The following is an 18,983-nucleotide window of genomic DNA, read 5'->3' on the forward strand; positions in this document are numbered from 1 at the left end:
CTCCTTGTCACTTCCTGTCTTGACTGTTACAGCTGTCCCACCACTTCTGCCTTTCATTTTTCCTTCCTGTACTTCAGTCCTCTGTCCTCCAACTTTGGTCCTCCTATCTTGCTCCTAAAAGCACTTTCGGGCAACACCTATGCCAGCCCTTCTCCTCTTTCTTTATGCTGAGAGTTGGTGGGGTTCTGCCTGATAAATCAGGAGGGAAATATTAAAAAGGGCAGTGCCCATATTCCAAAAGCCAGGGAGCAGGTGGAGACAGCCGGAAAAGATCTATATTCCTCTTATAATGAAAAATGGATGAATTGCCCATTTCAAAGCCCATATCTGTTTCCAGCATTTCATTCTCAGCTTGCCACCCTCACCTTTCCCCCCTTTCTTTAATTCTCCAGTGGCATAATTCTGACCCATCACTAACTTTTTTAATTTGTCAACCCAGCTCACCTTGTCAATTTGCTGTTCTCCTTTTGGCCTCCTAATGACCACTTTCTCATAACTGCCTGTACATTTCCCCACAATAAGAAGTTGTCACCAACCAAATAGAGGTTGTCTGACTAATGATGGACAATTATTTGTGCTTCTCTGTCAGCTTGAAGCTGCTGAATGAGAGCAGTGACACCAATACATGCTCAAGCTTGTACTCAGTTCTGGGATTTAAATAATGCCTTGTGGCCGCACTAAACATCTTAATACAAACTTTGCCAAGTTGGTTTATGGGATCAAAGTGGAGAGAGACAGTCTGGAAGAAGAGCCTTGTATTTAGACTTTGTAGTTATTCTGATTAGAATAGTTATTCTGATTAGAAGAGGCAGAGGAACCAGAGACCAAATTGCAAACATGCGCTGGATTATGGAGAAAGCTAGAGAGTTCCAGAAAGACATCTACTTCTGCTTCATTGACTATGCAAAAGCCTTTGACTGTGTTGACAACAGCAAACTATGGCAAGTTCTTAAAGAAATGGGAGTGCCTGATCACCTCATCTGTCTCCTGAGAAATCTCTATGTGGGACAAGAAGCTACAGTTAGAACTGGATATGGAACAACTGATTGGTTCCAAATTGGGAAAGGAGTACGGCAAGGCTGTATATTGTCTCCCTGCTTATTTAACTTATATGCAGAATTCATCATGCGAAAGGCTGGGCTGGATGAATCCCAAGCCGGAATTAAGATTGCCGGAAGAAATATCAACAACCTCAGATATGCAGATGACACAACCTTGATGGCAGAAAGTGAAGAGGAATTAAAGAACCTTTTAATGAGGGTGAAAGAGGAGAGCGCAAAATATGGTTTGAAGCTCAACATCAAAAAAACGAAGATCATGGCCACTGGGCCCATCACCTCCTGGCAAATAGAAGGGGAAGAAATGGAGGCAGTGAGAGATTTTACTTTCTTGGGCTCCATGATCAGTGCAGATGGTGATAGCAGTCACGAAATTAAAAGACGCCTGCTCCTTGGGAGAAAGGCGATGGCAAACCTAGACAACATCTTAAAAAGCAGAGACATCACCTTGCCAACAAAGGTCCGTATAGTAAAAGCCATGGTTTTCCCAGTAGTGATGTATGGAAGTGAGAGCTGGACCATAAAGAAGGCTGATCGCCGAAGAATTGATGCTTTTGAATTATGGTGCTGGAGGAGACTCTTGAGAGTCCCATGGACTGCAAGAAGATCAAACCTCTCCATTCTGAAGGAAATCAGCCCTGAGCGCTCAGTGGAAGGACAGATCGTGAAGCTGAGGCTCCAATATTTTGGCCACCTCATGAGAAGAGAAGACTCCCTGGAAAAGACACTGATGTTGGGAAAGATGGAGGGCACAAGGAGAAGGGGACGACAGAGAATGAGATGGTTGGATGGTGTTCTTGAAGCTACCAGCATGAGTTTGATCAAACTGCGGGAGGCAGTGGAGGACAGAAGTGCCTGGCGTGCTCTGGTCCATGGGGTCACGAAGAGTCGGACACGACTAAACGACTAAACAACAAGTTATTCTGATTAATTTCTAGTAGTTATAGTGAAAGAAGGGATATTATTATGCGGTCTTAGAAAAGCAGATGTACTTTTAAAGAAAAAAACAAGTCTACACTGTAATTTTGTCGGCCTAAAATCAACCCATGCATATAAAATAGAATGCCTATGTGGGCTTCCTATTCAAGACAACTCATGGATAATGGAATTAATTTATAGACCATTTAAATAGCATTCAGTTACTGAGGACTTGTGAAACCAACTTTAACAAGGCAGCAAAATTTGCATATACAAGTCAATAGAGTGAGTTTTTTTAAGCACACATGAGAACATTACTGTGGAAGCAGATGAAATTCTGAATAATTCTTTAGCATGGAGATATTTGCTGGGGTTGAAAATTTTGACTGAAACAAATGTGCAAAGCTTGTATAATAAAGCAGTCTTGACTGAAAGGCTTACAAAAGGGAAGAAAAACACAGGTAATGATTAATGTGCTAATATAAATAGTGGTAACACTTTCTGACAGCTGATTTGATTGCAGTTTATAGTGCCATTTTGTTTAATTATTCCTCTGAAGGATTATATATCAGATACATTCTTCATAAACAAGTCTTTGAAATGCCATGTTGTCAGTATTTTTTAAAAAGTCATTCACCGGTGGTTTAAAACATGGAAATATATGAAAATCCATTTATTTTCATTTCAGTACATCCTCGCTTCTTTGCAATTTTCATTGCCAATCTAAGAGATCATCAGGTTAATACTTCAAAGAAAATGTTCCTGTTACTTTTTCAAGGAGGTTACTTTGATTCTTTCTTGACTTTATAGAGTTCTAGTCAGTTTGATGGAGCAAAAAAGAATACAGAGTGACTGCTGTAAGGAAAAGTATACGTGATGGGGTCTGGCCTCATTACCACACCGGAGAGCAGAGGAAGCTGCCTTATTCTGAGTCAGACTGTTGATCCATCTAGCTCAGTAAGGAATCTTTCTCCTGTCCCTACCTGGAGACACCAGGGATTGAACATGGAACATTGAAGATGCTCTACCATTGGTGTCCTTGAAATAGGAGTACATTAGGACAGAAATAGGTGCTATTCACTTTTGAAAATGCTACATAGCAATTAATGGGAAAGTACATATCCCATTGTACAGTGGATGCTCGGGTAGCGAACGTGATCTGTGCGGGAAGCATGTTCGCAACCCGCAGCATCCGCAACCCGCAGCACCGCGTCTGCGCACGTGCAGGTTGCAATTTGGTGCTTCTAAGCGTGCGCAAAGCGCAGTTTAGTGCTTCTGCGCATGCGCAAGCGCTGAAACCCGCAAGTAACCCATTCCGGTACTTCTGGATTTGGCGTGGTGCACAACCCGAAATTGCGCAACCCGAAGCATCTGTAACCCGAGGTATCACTGTATTTTCTTTCTCATTGTACCTTTTCTTTTATCCCATTTGTACGTGCACTGCTCTGGTTCGCCAGAAGCGGCTTAGTCAGGCTGGCCACATGACCCGGAAGCTGTACGCCGGCTCCCTCGGCAAGTAAAGCGAGATGAGCGCCACAACCCCAGAGTCGTCCGCAACTGGACTTCGGCAGTCAGGGGTCTCTTTACCTTTACCTTACATATCCCATACCTACTAAAGATACCGTTAAAAACTGCTGTGTGTGAGAGAGAGGCTTTTTACCTTTGACCTAGGAAGCAATGTTCTTCATTTTAAAGGGGCTGCATTATAATAATGCAAAAAAGAAGCCCACAATTGTGAACTTGTGGAGTCAGGAAATGTAGTTCTCAACAATATTAATGTTAATTGATGCCAGCAACAGTTATGCACGTATCTGTTGTATCAGGGCTGGTCATGCTCTTGGAAATTAGATCCTACTTTTTTGCAGGTACTGCTTGAAATACTACTTAAACCTGCAGAATCAGTTGGACCAAAGTCGACAGCAGTCTTTCTACTTACGAGTTCTCAACTCTTAGCTTTTCCGTCCTGTTCCATGCTAACTGTCTTATTTCTCTTTCTTCCTGGTTCTGAGTGACTTTGAAACAAAATTGCTATGTAGGGAGGGTGAATGCTCTAATTCTTATGGTAACTCATTCTCTCTGAAGTATTTAATTAAAAGCAGTTAGCCTCTCCTTTGTGTAACATTTCTGTTGAGACACTTGATGCAGAATGGCAGCTCCTTAAGAATCATTCCCTTGGGAAAAGTTGTCTACTGACATGCTTCTGAAGGTTGAACGGGATAAGTTGGGATTGCATCTAAAGTTCATTCTAACACTTTTTGTTCAGGTTTATATCTGAAGCTTTAAATTAAAGGGGCCTATAACCTTCTTATTAATTGAGCCTGAAAGCAAACTGGAAACCAGTGAACTTGTTTTGAAGCAGGAGTAATGTGACCCAGAAGCTACGCTGAACCAGAATTTTTGCTGTTACAATTGCATTTTGAATCACTTACAGCTTCCAAAGGTCTTCAGGGCTTTAAACACTTACCTTCTGCTGGAGCAGGACTTTTAAGAGTCCATGAATTTCATTTCTCAGCTTGACTTAAGGGGACTTTGTTCATATTCCTGGTGATCACTGATTGCACCTCAAATTCTCCCACAGTCTCACCCACCAGGTTCATGTACGTGCTAAACATCATGGGGGACAATACATAATCCTGTAACATCCTGGAATAATTTCCATGAGGCTAGATGGTTTCCTAGCATCACCTTCTGAAACCTTTCTGCTAAATAGTGTTGGAACAACTTTAAGTAGTGCCCCTAATCAGGAACTAGTGGCCTAGGAGTACTTAATGCTATTGAGACAGGCAGCAGAAGTAACAGTGTAATGCTCCCCATATCTTCTACCGACTATCATCAGCAAATTGTGAATTAGTATGAATTGCATTTCCCAACTTAATTTGATTGTATAAAGGTCTTTGGCTTCTGACACCCGCTTCTGGGTATCAGAAGAATGAGCCATCTTGGAAATGAAACTGTTAGGTTCAAATAAATGAGAAACAAATAATTTCATAAGGAATAAGCAAACTTGTCAAAAGATGCTTAGTGATTCAAAATATAAATATCATTTATTAATAGCAAATATATGTCTCAACAATAGAATTCTGAAATTATATTTGTCAAAATAAATATCACCGTATCCTCTTTAAGAGAGAATTGCTCAAATTAATTGATATGATTAGTTTTATAAATGAGGTTTCAAACATAACCAGCAAAACTCATTCAGTGTTCTTCAGGTTTCTCTCTCTCTCAATCTCTCTAAACCTCATTTGCTTCTATGAGCCTAGTGAAGAGATGCTTCCAAAATGTGTTTCAGTGTGTCATACTATATATTAAATTTTTGTTCATGTGTGTCCAGCTGTTAAATAGATATTTACATGGAACGGTAATAATGGCCAATAGGAAAATGTTGGAAGTAAAGAGATTTGTGCCAGATGAAATTTATGTGCTTGAATGGCTAACAGCCACTACTGTCATGTAATGCATATTCCATAATAGAATGTTTACATGTGATCATTAGTGTAAACTCTTCCATTGATGGTTGTTTTTTTTAATGGATATTACTGGAACTTGCTTCATGTATGTTTAGCAGATGCTAACACTCAGTTTCTTCATCTGTAGAAGAAAGAACCCATTTTCTGAATGTGCCAGAGAAAGGTCATTTTTAGGTTGACTAGCGTTTGATTTTTAAAAATAAATTCTTTGCCATAAAGTTCCTTTACATAACTTTTTCTTTAAAAAGAAAAACTTTCTTTAAAAAACAGTGGTAGAGTTACCCTGAATTTAATAAAGGAAAGCATGCAATTTTGTATGTTATGATATCACACCTAAGCCTTAATTTTTGGATAGAAATTTGCTGTAGCATGCTTTTAACATCCTATTGTGTAGTAGCAGCTTACTCTTGAGATTATGTTCTTAGCATGTTGCTGATTGAATAGTCTTACTGAATCATCCCTTTAGGTCTATTCCTGCTAGCTCACAGAGGTTTTATAGGAGTGCAGTATTTTGTAGACTAAACACTGGTGTGTATTTCTTGCTGCAGGATAAAAAATGGATTCTCAATCATGAAGATGTCACACTGGGAGAATTACTGGGCAAAGTAAGTAAACATCTGTTCTTAATGAGGAAAAGTACACCTTAGCCTTGGAGTATAGTTGTGATATTGAGGGTGGTGGTCTTCTTCCACCACCTACTAAATAATAACATTGCTTTGTAGCAGAATTGCTTTTTTTTTTAAAAAAAGTCATATAATAGACCCAGTCAAAGTTAAGCAGATTTTAAGACCTATTTCAGTGAGAGAGGTTTAAGCACAAGGATAGAAAAGTGTTTAACTTGAGTAAAAAATATGTCCAAAGTTATCAATAATTTTAAAATAGCTTTGTTTTGTAATGCAAATATTACCGTACTTTTCTGTCCATAAGATGAGGGTTTTTAATATTAAAAATTAGCTTTAAAATTAGCCCTTGTCTTATACATGGGCAGTGCAGAAGGGGGTTGGGCGATTGGTCGCAGCCACGAGGAGGAGATTGTAAGTGGTGATAGTGTGGGTGATTGGTGGCTGCTGGAAGGGCTGCTGGTGATTTGGTGGCTGCGTGCCCTCGGCGACGCGTGCAATTGTCAGCGATTTTCCCAACCTGCTGTGCATTATTAGTTTCATATCTTTACATAATTTCCTTTTCCACCATTGCTATTTGCTTTTTAGGTTTTTGCACATGTTTTCCCCTCACTCACCCCCATCTGCGGTTTTTGTTTTCTGAAATTCATACCATCATGGAATCGTAGTGTTGGATAATCTAGTCCAGCCTCCTGCAATACAGGAATTGCAACTAAATCATACATGACAGATGGCCATTTAACCTCTGTTTATAAACCTTCAAGTCCACCAGGCACAGCATGCTCTTGCCAGTCTCAAAACAATGAAGGGGCAAAACTTACTTGCTAGAAGCTGCGAGACAACGGAGAATTTAGGGAGAGGAGCTCACATAGTGTCTAGTAACTAGCGAAGAAGAAGAAGAAGAAGAAGAAGAAGAAGAAGAAGAAGAAGAACAATGTCTCCAAACTGTTTACAACACATTAAAACATCAGCTAAAACAATCCTGAATAAAACATTACGGAAGAAAGTCAAATATAAACTATACATTCAAAGCAACATAATTAACAGGAAACTAATATATCTTAAAGATTTCAAAATAAAACATTACAAATGCGGTCAACTAGAGAATGTACATTTAACACAGCAAAGTTAACGAAACATTTTCAAAAAAACATTTCAAAAGAAAACACTACTAAAATTATTTTTTGCTGCTGTGCAGATTTGCCAACCTAGCTTTGCCCAGTTACCTGCAGACTTCTCTAAGTAAAGGAAGCAGCTGCAACCCTTCTTGCAGTTGCCAGTTTCTGTGACATGGTCCTAGCAGGATGTGTCTCTCCAGCCCCCAGTCACAGAGTGGTGTTTGGATGCTGGGCAGTAACTGTCAGAATCTCTTGTGTGCTCTGTATTAGTGTAAGCTCCAAGTGTTTGGACAATGCCTCTCTGGGCATATTGCATATACAGAGTAGGGCTTTGCATTCAACCTAGGTGTGTGATATGAGGAATGTGGAACCTCCATATTGAGTGCTGCGGGTAATGAAATGAGCCAGCTCATTCCTTTGTCTTCAGTTTTGAAACACACTGTAAACATTGTGGGTGAAATTCAGAGAACGTTAGATGCACATAAATCCTATTAAAATAAATGGGACTTAAGTGCATAACTGTAAGCTTATATCCCATGAATGTGAATGGTAATTATAGATGCCTAATTTTCTTTGGGTTGTACTGTACAGCTGCACCACAGAGCCTTGCCTGTGAACTCCCTGCACTCTTTTGTTGTGAGCCAAATGCTGGGAGCACACTGCATGCACAGCAGTTTCCCATTGTACTTTTCTCTCACACAAGACAGTGGGAGGCTTCTGCATGTGTAGGATGTTTTCAGGTTTGTTTGGACATCCTATGGAGATCTGCTAAGCATAATTTCTACTTACTCATCCATGTTATTAATGTCTGTGTTGACTAGGTAAGGTAAAGGACCCCTGGACGGTAAAGTAAGGATCCTCTCATTTATGCCCATGGATTGTATTTGGAGAAATAGTGGAAATATGTCTCCTCTTCTGCATATCTCCCTTTGCTCCCAATCAGTGCCAACCATAAGATTTTTTGTGGATTGAAGGTAGAGGCCAAATGGTGTTTCCCTCCAACCCAATCCCCCCCCCACCTTGTTAGATTCCATTTACAGCTTTCATCTGTTCCCCACCACCACAACCTGGGCAGTGTCACCTGAAATCACTTTCCCTTACTGCATGGTAGGGCCAGCCTTCCCATAATGCAGGGGAAACTCAATTGTGTGATCCCACAGTTACATAGGGACACGGGTGGCACTGTGGGTTAAACCACAGAGCCTAGGACTCGCCGATCAGAAGGTCGGCGGTTTGAATCCCTGCGACGGGGTGAGCTCCCGTTGCTTGGTCCATGCTCCTGCCAACCTAGCAGTTTGAAAGCATGTCAGTGTGCAAGTAGATAAATAGGTACCGCTCCGGCGGGAAGGTAAACAACATTTCCGTGTTCTGCTCTGGCTCGCCAGAAGCGGCTTAGTCATGCTGGCCACATGACCTGGATGCTGTACGCCTGCTCCTTCGGCCAATAAAGTGAGATGAACGCCGCAACCCCAGAGTCGGCCACGACTAGACCTTATGGTCAGGGGCCCCTTTACCTTGACCTTGACCTTACAGTTACATAAATATGGGATCTCTTGGTTTCTCCACTTGGGATGATCACGCAACAGAACATGTGAGCCTAAGACCAGCTCATGATACCTCTCTGGATGTGGCCTTAGGAAGCTTATTTCATCTGAGTTAAGGGATGACTTACATTTTTTTCCATTTTTATAGTTGAGCATCTCTGTTACAAGGAACACCCAAATGCCATAGCGAAAATAGAATTAAAACATTTTTTTAAAAAAACAACAACAACCCTAAAATAAAACAGCACAATATAGAAAACAAGAAACAACCTCCTATTATATCGGCCTGCCAGAAATGTCAGCTGAAACAGTCATTTCCTCTCCACTTGTTGTGAACAGTGTTAGAAACAGAGATATGAAAGCTAGGAGCTAAATGGCACCTTAGTTATGGGCACAACAACAGAATATCTAGGCACGCTTTTTAAATAACAGGAGTACACAGCTGGAAATAAATGAACTGCAACTAAAATATTATGTTTGTTTTTCACATGGTCTGGTCATTCCCCTCCCCTCCCCCTCCCTCTTAATATTCTTAAGAGGGTCTCTTCTCCAGTCTTCAGAGAGTAGCTGAAAGTGGGAGGCAGAAAAATGTCCTCCTTCTCAAACAGAGGACTGTCCCCTGATATCCATTCAAATAGATGATAGTCCTGTATGAAGTAGGACACATGGCCACCGTAGCAGGACCTGACTAAGCTCCTGCTGGGATCCAGGGCTTCTTACATTCTCGCAATGCTGGAAGGAGAGGCATTTCTGTAGCTCCCAGGCCACTCAGGTCCCTTGAGTACTGGGCCTAAGTTGTTAAAAAGAAGAAACTTAAAATCATCCATACCACCATGTTCTTTTCCTCAAAATACCGCCTCCTCAGTCTTGGACGAAACTGGATCATGTACCTCAAGGCTAGAATGGCTTAGATTAAAGTGATTTCACGGTGTGATTAAATTACTTCAAGTTGTGTTATTTCAGCTCCTTTACCTAATTATTCCATATCCTGTGGCAAATGTCAATAGAAGCAGGTCTACCAAACTTCCTGAACAACTTAGAAATCCAGTTATTTTTGTAAGTCCTATTCCTTCCTTTGTCTAGGACCATCAACTACACCCAAGTATAAAGTGAAATGTGTAGGTATTGGATGGAGAGCAATTGACAGCTAAGCTGATAGCTCTTAAGATGTCATCCCTTCTACCCCCTGGCTATTCTGCAAAAAGTTAAAACTGTCCAAGAAGCATCAGCCACGGGAAATGACAGATGGACAATAATTCTGTTCCATTTGGTACAAACTATTAAGAACCTTAATTTCAGCATTTTGCTAAATTATAAGAAATCTGGGCACACCTTCTGCCTTAATTTTTACTTGGTAGCAGATTCCTCATCCCAGTTGCCACCAACAAAGAGAGGGGCATTTTAGACTTCTCAGCTCCTGCCTTGCCATTCATTTTAGGGGTAGCAGTATTGCCACTTACAACCGTTTATGTGTTATGTTTTAATTCTCTGTGGCACTTTTCAGTGAAAAAGACCCCCAAGGAGACTCTCAAAGAAAATGCAAAACCCACACAATAAAACACAATTTACAAAAGTTTAAGACAATATCTTAGTGGCATATTTACATGCCCCCCCCCAATCCAAACACATCCTTTCATCTGCCTAAAAGCAAAATGGAGTTTCCCCAAAATGTCAAAGAAAGCAAAGCAACTTTCCTTGAGAGGGTCCCTATTCCTTAGGCAGCCGCCTTCTAAGCAGCAGCTCCTTATGAGGGTTTGTACACAAGAGCAGAAGGGAAAGCTCACCCCTGATGGCTCCAAACATACTCTGTCCCAGTAAATCACAAACCTTGCACAAAACCTCCTTCTAGGCATCCTATTTATTGAGAGTTCATCTTGAACTCTTTGCAGCAAGTTTGTAGGGAGGTTATTTGATGTTGCATCACGCAGTTATTCACACATTACATGGCCTTTTCTCATTATGTTTAGGAGAAATTCTGAGTGGGTTTGGGGGGGGTAGATGGAAGTGGGTTTGTTCCACAAGTGTGCACACATGAACATGCCGGTATGTGCTTGAATCTCACCTACAAAACTGATGATCTGAAAGCAGCTGAAGTCTAAACAGAGGAGACCCTGATGGGAAGAGGGAGAGCAAAGAGGAGCGCTAGGATCCCCTAACAGGCTGGGTTCCTCTATTTTCTCCCACCATTAAGAGAAAAAGTTTTTTCTTCCAATAAACAGAAGCTAGATGACTGGGACTAGTCATATACTTCCCCCTCTGAAGTCATGAAAAGGAGTTTGGGCTGGCCGCTATGCTTAGCTGCCTACAGAGAAGGAAAAGTGATGACGGGAAGGGAAAAGAGGGCATTGCAAGGCAGTTAAGCAGGTGCAGTGGGGGAAGAGACTGCCTTAATGAAGTGTGCTTCTCCCACTCTTGTGTCAAAATCTTTTGTGAAACATTGCTAAGTTGCTTTTTCCGTGGTAGATGACTGGATGGAGCGAAGTACAAAATTAATGGGGTGTTCAGTCTATAAGGCATTAAACATTCATTATATAAAGGCAGTGTTTGACTAAAGCCTTGAGCTTGATTTCATCGGCTTTTCAAAAACGTTAAAGTAACATTTCTTCCCATAAGTTAAAAAGGGAAGTATCTATTTCCTTAACCCATGTGCGAGCTTATATAAGCATATTGTTAACTGACACAGCTGTGATATTTTCTGCACAGTGGAACTTTATTTTGCTGAGGAATGCCATTAAGTTTGTTTACTGACAATTTGTAATATCTGCAATTTCAGGGTAATTTTGGTGAAGTATATAAGGGAATATTGAAAGATAAAACTCCGGTTGCTGTGAAGACATGTAAAGAAGACCTTCCCCAGGAGCTGAAAATAAAGTTTTTATCAGAGGCCAGGTGAGTGGTGTAAATGTGAATAAATGGGCACTTGGGATCCATTACATACCTAAATTTAATGCAGGAATCAGGGAACAGTTCCTAGATTGTCTGAGACTAATCAATACTTTCCACTTCAAAATATATTTCAAATTAGCAGTGGTGGTGGAGGCCCTCCCTGAATTAATTCTCCCTGGAAGAAGTAAAATGTCATATGCAATCTGATATAATATCAAAGGTGAAAATAACCATCAACTGTTGATAGAAATTCCATATTGTGTAATATGCATACAATGGAAAACATTCCAAGTTAGATTATCTTACTGGGTCAATATTGTAGTAAGTGACATCAAGAAACTATTTTACCCTTACAAACAACTTGGACTGCATGGAATAGGTTTTTCTTTTTCTTTTCTTTTTTGCTAAGAAACCTGGAACTATAGCAATTATTCATTATGAATTATTTACTGAGGCTCAATTGACATCTTACAATTTTTTGTGGTTTTTCTTCTTTAAGGATAAACCACCTAGAAAACTATCTCAAAACAGTACTTGGCTGAAATATTATACAACCTTTAATGTTTCTCTAGATTTAACCTCAGCCACAGTTTCCCAAGTGTGGCTTTGTGCAGTATAATAGTTCGATAGCTGTTTGTGGCACTTGGGTTTCATATCCTTGCAGAACGTACCTCCCAGGGCTACTGACAGATAAAATGTGAATTTGAGCTGAGCTTTGCCTGTGGGAGAAGCAGTTGGTTGAGGTCTGTCTATTCCTCACAGTCTTGATCTTTTCTTCAGATCTTTAGTGATTTCAGTCACATTCCCTCCCTGCCCTGGCCTGCCAAATCAAATGCGGAATGCATGGTATAAAGGGCGGGATGGTGAACCTGCAGTCCTCCAGATGTTGTTGGGCTACAGTTCCCATCAGCTCCTCCTATCAGTAGGGAGGATTAGAATTTGACAATGCTTGGAGAGCCACAGGTTCCCCATCCCTGGTATAAAGGTTCCATGTGCTCTTAAGTACATTGGGAGTCAAGGAGGAACAGCCATGGACATCTAACTCAGTGCCACTTTTGGCTGCTCTCTATGCATAGAGCCCCAATGTTTTTGTTCCTTGGCAAGGCAAAAGTCCTCTGCCCTCCACCCAGGAATCCAACAGCCCAGCTCTTTCTGTGTAGATTGCATGTGCAATTCATGGTAAGAACAAGTGTGTGACTGGGTGGGGGGGTCTGTTAGGGGAGGAGAGCCCTGTAGAGGACAGAATTGTAGAATTGCTATGAAGATGTGCTATGCTAGTGGCAGCACTCCCAAGCAGAGGAGGGGTGGGATGGATTGGGATATATACCTCTGTACTACTAGTGGATTTACTTGTCCATGCCATGAGGTATGGGAAGTATCAAGAGGTGCTTGAGTAGTGTGTGTAGCCTTGGGTCTTACGGAAGAGGCGGAGGAACAATACCAGAACTTCAAAGAGCAAGGGAGAAGGCAAGCATTAAGGTAGTGCAAAAAAAGAGTAGCCATTTGGTAACTTGTACAAACTGTCGTGCTATATCCTGATGACGATTGACTCAAAAGGTTTCGAGCAATCTTCAGGTAGTAAATTGCTGCTTTCTAATACCAGCTTGAAGCCCTGTTCTCCTGGCTCTTGCAATCATGAGCTCTCCTAGCATTGGGGAAGGGGGTGACATAACTGTACACCTGGGCTTTCCAGAACTATATGAGGAGCTAGATCATGACACGGCTTGTTAATTTGTTAATGAGAACATCTCTTTGGAGCTTAAGTTGAAAATGAATCAGTGTAACTTCTCTGTTCACATCTTTAAAATGATTAAGATGGTAGAAGGCACAGGTGTTGATTGCAACTGGAGAGTGATCACATGCCATTTGTCTTCATGGAAATGTTTGAATGTCTTCCAGGATTTTCTGCCTATTCTAAAGTAGTGAATATTTGCTTTCTATCTATTTTTACTTGTATGTACTTATGTCTGGTAGATGTTGATTAAAATAAATGGCACTCTAGCCCTATCACTTGCATGGTGGGGTAACTTAAATCTAAAGGGGACTATAGAGTCTCAACTTTAGCCCCACCCCTTTGTCACACTGCCCCTTCCCATATGTTCAGGGCAGATGTGTGCAGTGGAGAGTGTTTTGCACTCAAATAGATTTCCCTGCACGTTCTAGAAATCTGGTTGTGTTTGGTTCTAGATTATATGAGTGAACCTGTATAAATATTTATGATGTGTATTTTCCTGTTTGCTTAAATTGTGCTATGGTTGTGTTTAATTTTTTTTTAAGTTACCCTGGGATTCTTTATGTGAAACGTATTGGATAAAGTAAATGAATACATGCTCATGATCCCCTTTCATGTATGTTGTCACTGAGAAGAGCTTTAGTTTTATCATCTTTCTTAGTAAGAGGTGGTTTCAGTTGTACAATGTGATTCTTTTCGTGTTTACTGAAACTCATCTGAGTTTATTTTAGTCATGTAGATGCTCAGTAACTTTTTTCCTACATAACTGAAATCAAGTTGATACAATGACATGATAAAACCTTTGTACCCCTTTTTCAGAATACTCAAACAGTATGACCATCCGAATGTGGTAAAGCTTATAGGAGTTTGCACTCAAAGGCAACCTATATATATCGTTATGGAGCTTGTTCCAGGTAATGTGTTCATTTATTCTTATAGCATTCTTGTAGTACCCAGGTTTCTAATCCTCCCCATTTGTTTGGATATACTCATTGTCCTTCCTCTGCATCTTCTCAGTGTAAATAATCTGCTCTTTAGAGACAGAAAGGTCTCTGATATCCGCACACTATTTCAGAATCAAAGAATAATTTTGTTTTTACCAGCAGGTGGAGACAGTATCAAAGTCATAGCTCGTAGGCACATCCCATTGTAAATCAGTATGAATCATGGGAATATGTGCAATCTGCTGTTCCATGTTCATTCCACATACTGAATACATATGTGAAGAGCAAAAAGTAAAAATCTTATTCTATAATATTAAATTAATCAGTAATTCAGTACCTCACTTTCACTTAAAAGGAACAGGGAAGTTCTCAATTAGGGTTAGGCTAGATACTGAACCTGTGTTCCCTGAGCTGTTCCTGGACTCCAGCTCCCATCAGTCCCAAGCAAGAAGGTTAATGGTCAAGGATATTGGGAGTTGTAGTCGAGCAGCGTCTGGGCTACTTCCCCATCCCTGGGTTTACATGTATTTTCAATGCTTTTGGTGCACAAATATTGTTGACTAGCTTAACTAGTCTATTTTTTTCTTCTTCAAAGTTTCCCCCCTCACTTTGAGTTACAGGTGAGGAGGTGTTGTCATTGGAAGCAAGGTCGGTTGCTTTCTGTCTCATAATCTTTGCTGAACTTCGTGCCCCTTTTGCTAACAAAAATATATTTTTGGAGAGAGAACTGTGGAGAATATGCTCTTTCCATATCACTCACAAGATTAATATTCCATATGGTTCCTGAGTGCAAAACCAGGGTGGAATTATAACACGGGGTAAGTGTTTATACCAAGGGTGAGGAACCTATGGGCCTTCAGATGTTGCTGGACTCCCAACTCCTATCAGGCCCAGCCAGCATGGCCAGTGGTCAGGGATGATGGGAAATTTTGACCAACATCATCCAGAGGCCCTGGCTTCCTGGTTTATACAATTTGGATGTATCAGTCTTGAGTTGACTTTTTTAAAAAGGGTTAATCTAGTTTTTTATGTTTTGTTCTCTGTGGTGTACCATGACCAAAGCAGCTCATGATCAATACCAAAATACAGCATCATAAACAAGGAGTTCATAACAAAACATATCAAGCAAATTCACATAGGACAAAGTCAAGTAATCAGATTCAGTACTATAATGAATGATACTTTTAAATACAATAAGAATGAATGGTTTGTGAAAAAAGAAAAAAGTTAACCCAGTGTTTGCTACTACAGTAGTTGCAAGTCTTGCCTCAGCAGCCCAGTTTATATAACAGTCTGGCATGTCTGGGGCTGGGCTTCTCACCAGGCTGCATAGCTTGCAGCTGGCTCCTTCATTTCTCCTCTAAGAATGGAGCATTAAAAGAGAAAAGGCTGCCCTCCACCAAGAGCAGCGAGATGTTAGGCCTTAATGACAACTATTTGTATTTTTATCTCATCCCACTAGTGTAAATAGTCTGGTAAAAAGATCTGAAGAACCCGCGGAAGCCTGGAGGGCAGCATGAGAGCTAGCCACCTTGTCACTTCCAATTTATATGATATTATTCCTATGGCAATGAAGCATCTGCCTTTGATTGGCTAAGGTGGTATGGTGACATGGAATGTTCATCTTGCAGTCCAGTTCCTGTGTAAGAAACGTTTTCAATTAGGCTGGATTAAATGCTTCGGCAGGGGCCGGTTGTGGAATGGAAAACGTCCCAATGTGCAGAGAAGCCAAGGAGAAGCTCAGAGAAAAGGAGGCTAGAGGAAGGATGCATAGTTGGATTTGGGCTGGAAAGGGCAGAGGAATAAAGCAACTGAGGCAAAAGGGAGCTGCAGTAATGAGAATAGGAAAAAGAAACCGCATCCTAGTCTTTGGGCCGCATGGTGTGGAGGAACTGAATGATGTGAGAGTGAGTGCTAGGTAATTTGCTTAAGAAACATGGAGGGCAAGGGAAGTGGTTGCTTGGTCTAGAGCCTTGAGAAGGGAATTGTGCCAGGCATGGCTTCTGCTGTCACTGCAGCATTGTGACTTGACTTTCTTAAGGGTGCAATGGTTGGACCCAAAAAGCAGGAGGCAGGGCTGGATTTCGCATACTGAAACCCAACATTCCCTAACCTTGTGCCCTTAAGATGTTTTGGACTGCAATCCCCAAGAGTTCCAGCTGGCTTTGGCAATTGTCCGGGGTGATGGGAGTTCTAGTCCAAAATATCTCAAGGTCAAAAAAAAGTTGCAGAAGGGTGGGATGGAGACTGGTAAAAAGTGTTAAAACCAAGAGGCAGGCAGCAGGATCAGAGTTAAAATAGAACAAGCCGAGGTTGGGAGCAGGGAAGCCTGAGGAAGAGTCTCAGGAATCAAGGTGACAACAGGGCACAGAAGGAAAACATGCACTTGCATCCAGGAAATCAGATAGAAACCTGGAACTGGAGAGTTAACCAGAAAGCAGCAACTCCCAGGACTGTAATTGCTTCCACATACAGAGGGCACTAGCACGGCGAGGGATGGGGGTCAGGAAGCAGTTGCTCAGGTTTCAGTCCTATGTAGCTGAAATGATAACTCAGCAGCCATGTTTCTCTAAACACGACACTTCTCAGCCAGTGTGACTTCAATTGTTTCTGCCCTCAACTCTATTTAGGATCATGAGCACATGGCTGCTTTGTTTGTGGCACATGCTTCTCCTTGCCCACTCCCTTCTCTTATTGGTGGCAAATAGATATTCTCAGCCTTTTTTTCTGTAAGTAGAAGCTGCCATTTGGCCCATGGCAGCAATCATAAATGTGGTTTGAAAGATGCCAAGCAAAGTTCTACTCATAGCGAGTGATTCAGATGATCTGTCAGGAGTTGCAGTGGCAAGGAACTGCCACAAGCAGAGTAGTCCTATAAGGTCATAAATACAGCTGAGGTATCCGTCTGAGTTGGGGGACTCATGACACAATTTCAATGTTTTTTCTTTATTATAATGTGCTCAAAGAAGTACTAAATTTAAGGTGGACTGGGCAGAAAAAAAGTATTCTTGAAAGGATGAAGAAGTGGGGATCCCCTTAATGAAATATTTTAGGGTATGTATTTTGAAACCATTTTTCTGCCTTCTGTGCCTGTTAGCTGGGAACCAATCACATAATACTGTTTTTAATTTGTAGCTTTTAAATGTGTATGGTTTTCATATGGTTTAATATAGATGCAGCCCCTACTGAATCACTGGTTTGTTTTTTAGTGTCAGCATATAACTGCAAAATTCATGCCAGTGTGCTTTTTATAGCTTTAATATTTCAAAGCTTATTCCTTTTGATTTCATCCATCAAAATATTGCTGATACAGCATTAGCCATTTGTGGATACTTTAAAATAGTATTCCATAATGCTTTGTTTGGTTGCTCTAATGTTTCATTTGGTGCCTAATATTCCAAAACAAATGAGGATGGGAGAGCATAAGCTGACCACTTATTATCATGGTGAATAATCATTAATTGTTTGAAATGGGAGCCAGATATTTCAATTTGCACATTTCATAAGTTCAAAGCCTGTTAGCATACTCCATAAGAAACTGTTGACATTTTTATCATTCTCCTCTGGCTAGGCTATTGTATATTATACCACTACTTATTTTTCGTGTGAGGCTATACTGTAAAAAAGGCTAAACTAAAAGAAAAAAATACCTTCTCCAATTTGAGAGCTGCTTCTTGTTTCTTTTCCTTTCTAAAAATATACAAAGCCAGAACTAATGGAATCATAGTACTAGCAGTTTCTGCAGCAAACAAGGGAGAGAAAACTTTATTCCAAATGTAATTCTTCTGTCTTGGCATCCATGCCACAGGTTTAGGAAGAGGTGAATGCCCCCAGGTAGGTCTAGGAATACCCCCGGTCTGAATCCCTGGAGAGACTCTGTTGATCAGTGTAGACAATACTGAGCCACATGGACTAATGGGTGGTAGAAGGCAGCTTTTCTATGTTTGCTGAGCTCCTCTTCCAGTTTGTCACCTAATGATGGTAGCCACCATTATGTTCAAGCAGCCCTCCTGGCCTTTCTATCAAGAGTTGCTACAAGCCCTAGAACATTTTGACATCATAGCAGTTGAAACAGTGGTTGGGGAATCTTCCCCTTTTTACATACGCATGCAGAGGTCCCCATTTGTCTCAGTACCATGTTCTCCATCACCGCTTCTGCTGCCTCTTACTTCCATCACTTGTTTTCTAGCCCCCTCCTGCTTCTCACACCTCTCTCCTTTTTGTCCTCATATCAATGACATTGGACCTTCACTCCAGCCTTTTTCTCCCAGTTCCAACTTCCACATCTCTGTGCTTCCTCAACCCTCCTCATATCTTCCGTGTCATCACTGCAGTTTAGCCAACCTCTGGAAGGAAACTTGCAGACTCACAGGCAAGTGCCTTAAACTAAAGCCTTTCATCTTATGTGTGCTCATATCTGTGCTCATATATTCCACACTATTTGGAGTCTCGGTAGTTGAACTGAGCTGAAATAGTTTTTTGGGGTGTTTTATTGGGCAGAGGTGCTAGATTTTGGCCAGATCCCTATGAACTTTCTTGTTTCCTGCTTGGCAGGGGGTTGGACTCGATGGCCCTTGTGGTCTCTTCCAACTCTATGATTCTATGATTCTATAACTTTGAGCTTGCAAGCAATGTGGAAGCCAAGTGTTCTATCAAGTGTTCTGATAAAAGTGCTTTAATGTAGTATGAAATG

General features: G+C 41.0%; 1 protein-coding gene across 4 annotated transcripts in view; it reads left to right on the forward strand.

Annotated features, from left to right (window-relative positions):
* FER (FER tyrosine kinase) overlaps nucleotides 1–18,983 on the forward strand; it is a 160,626-nt gene that overhangs the window by 82,333 nt on the left and 59,310 nt on the right. For 3 of the 4 annotated variants that reach the window (XM_082191437.1, XM_082191435.1, XM_082191436.1), the window contains exons 14-16: nucleotides 5,995–6,051; nucleotides 11,502–11,617; nucleotides 14,166–14,260. In XM_082191437.1, the coding sequence (XP_082047563.1) occupies nucleotides 5,995–6,051; nucleotides 11,502–11,617; nucleotides 14,166–14,260 (268 nt within the window). Of the gene's footprint in view, nucleotides 1–5,994; nucleotides 6,052–11,501; nucleotides 11,618–14,165; nucleotides 14,261–18,547; nucleotides 18,663–18,983 lie in introns of all 4 variants that reach the window. The other variant, XR_014211963.1, reaches the window with a different exon arrangement.

Source organism: Podarcis vaucheri (assembly GCF_965113315.1).
Source record: "Podarcis vaucheri genome assembly, chromosome: 11".
Classification (NCBI taxonomy): Eukaryota; Metazoa; Chordata; class Lepidosauria; order Squamata; family Lacertidae; genus Podarcis; species Podarcis vaucheri.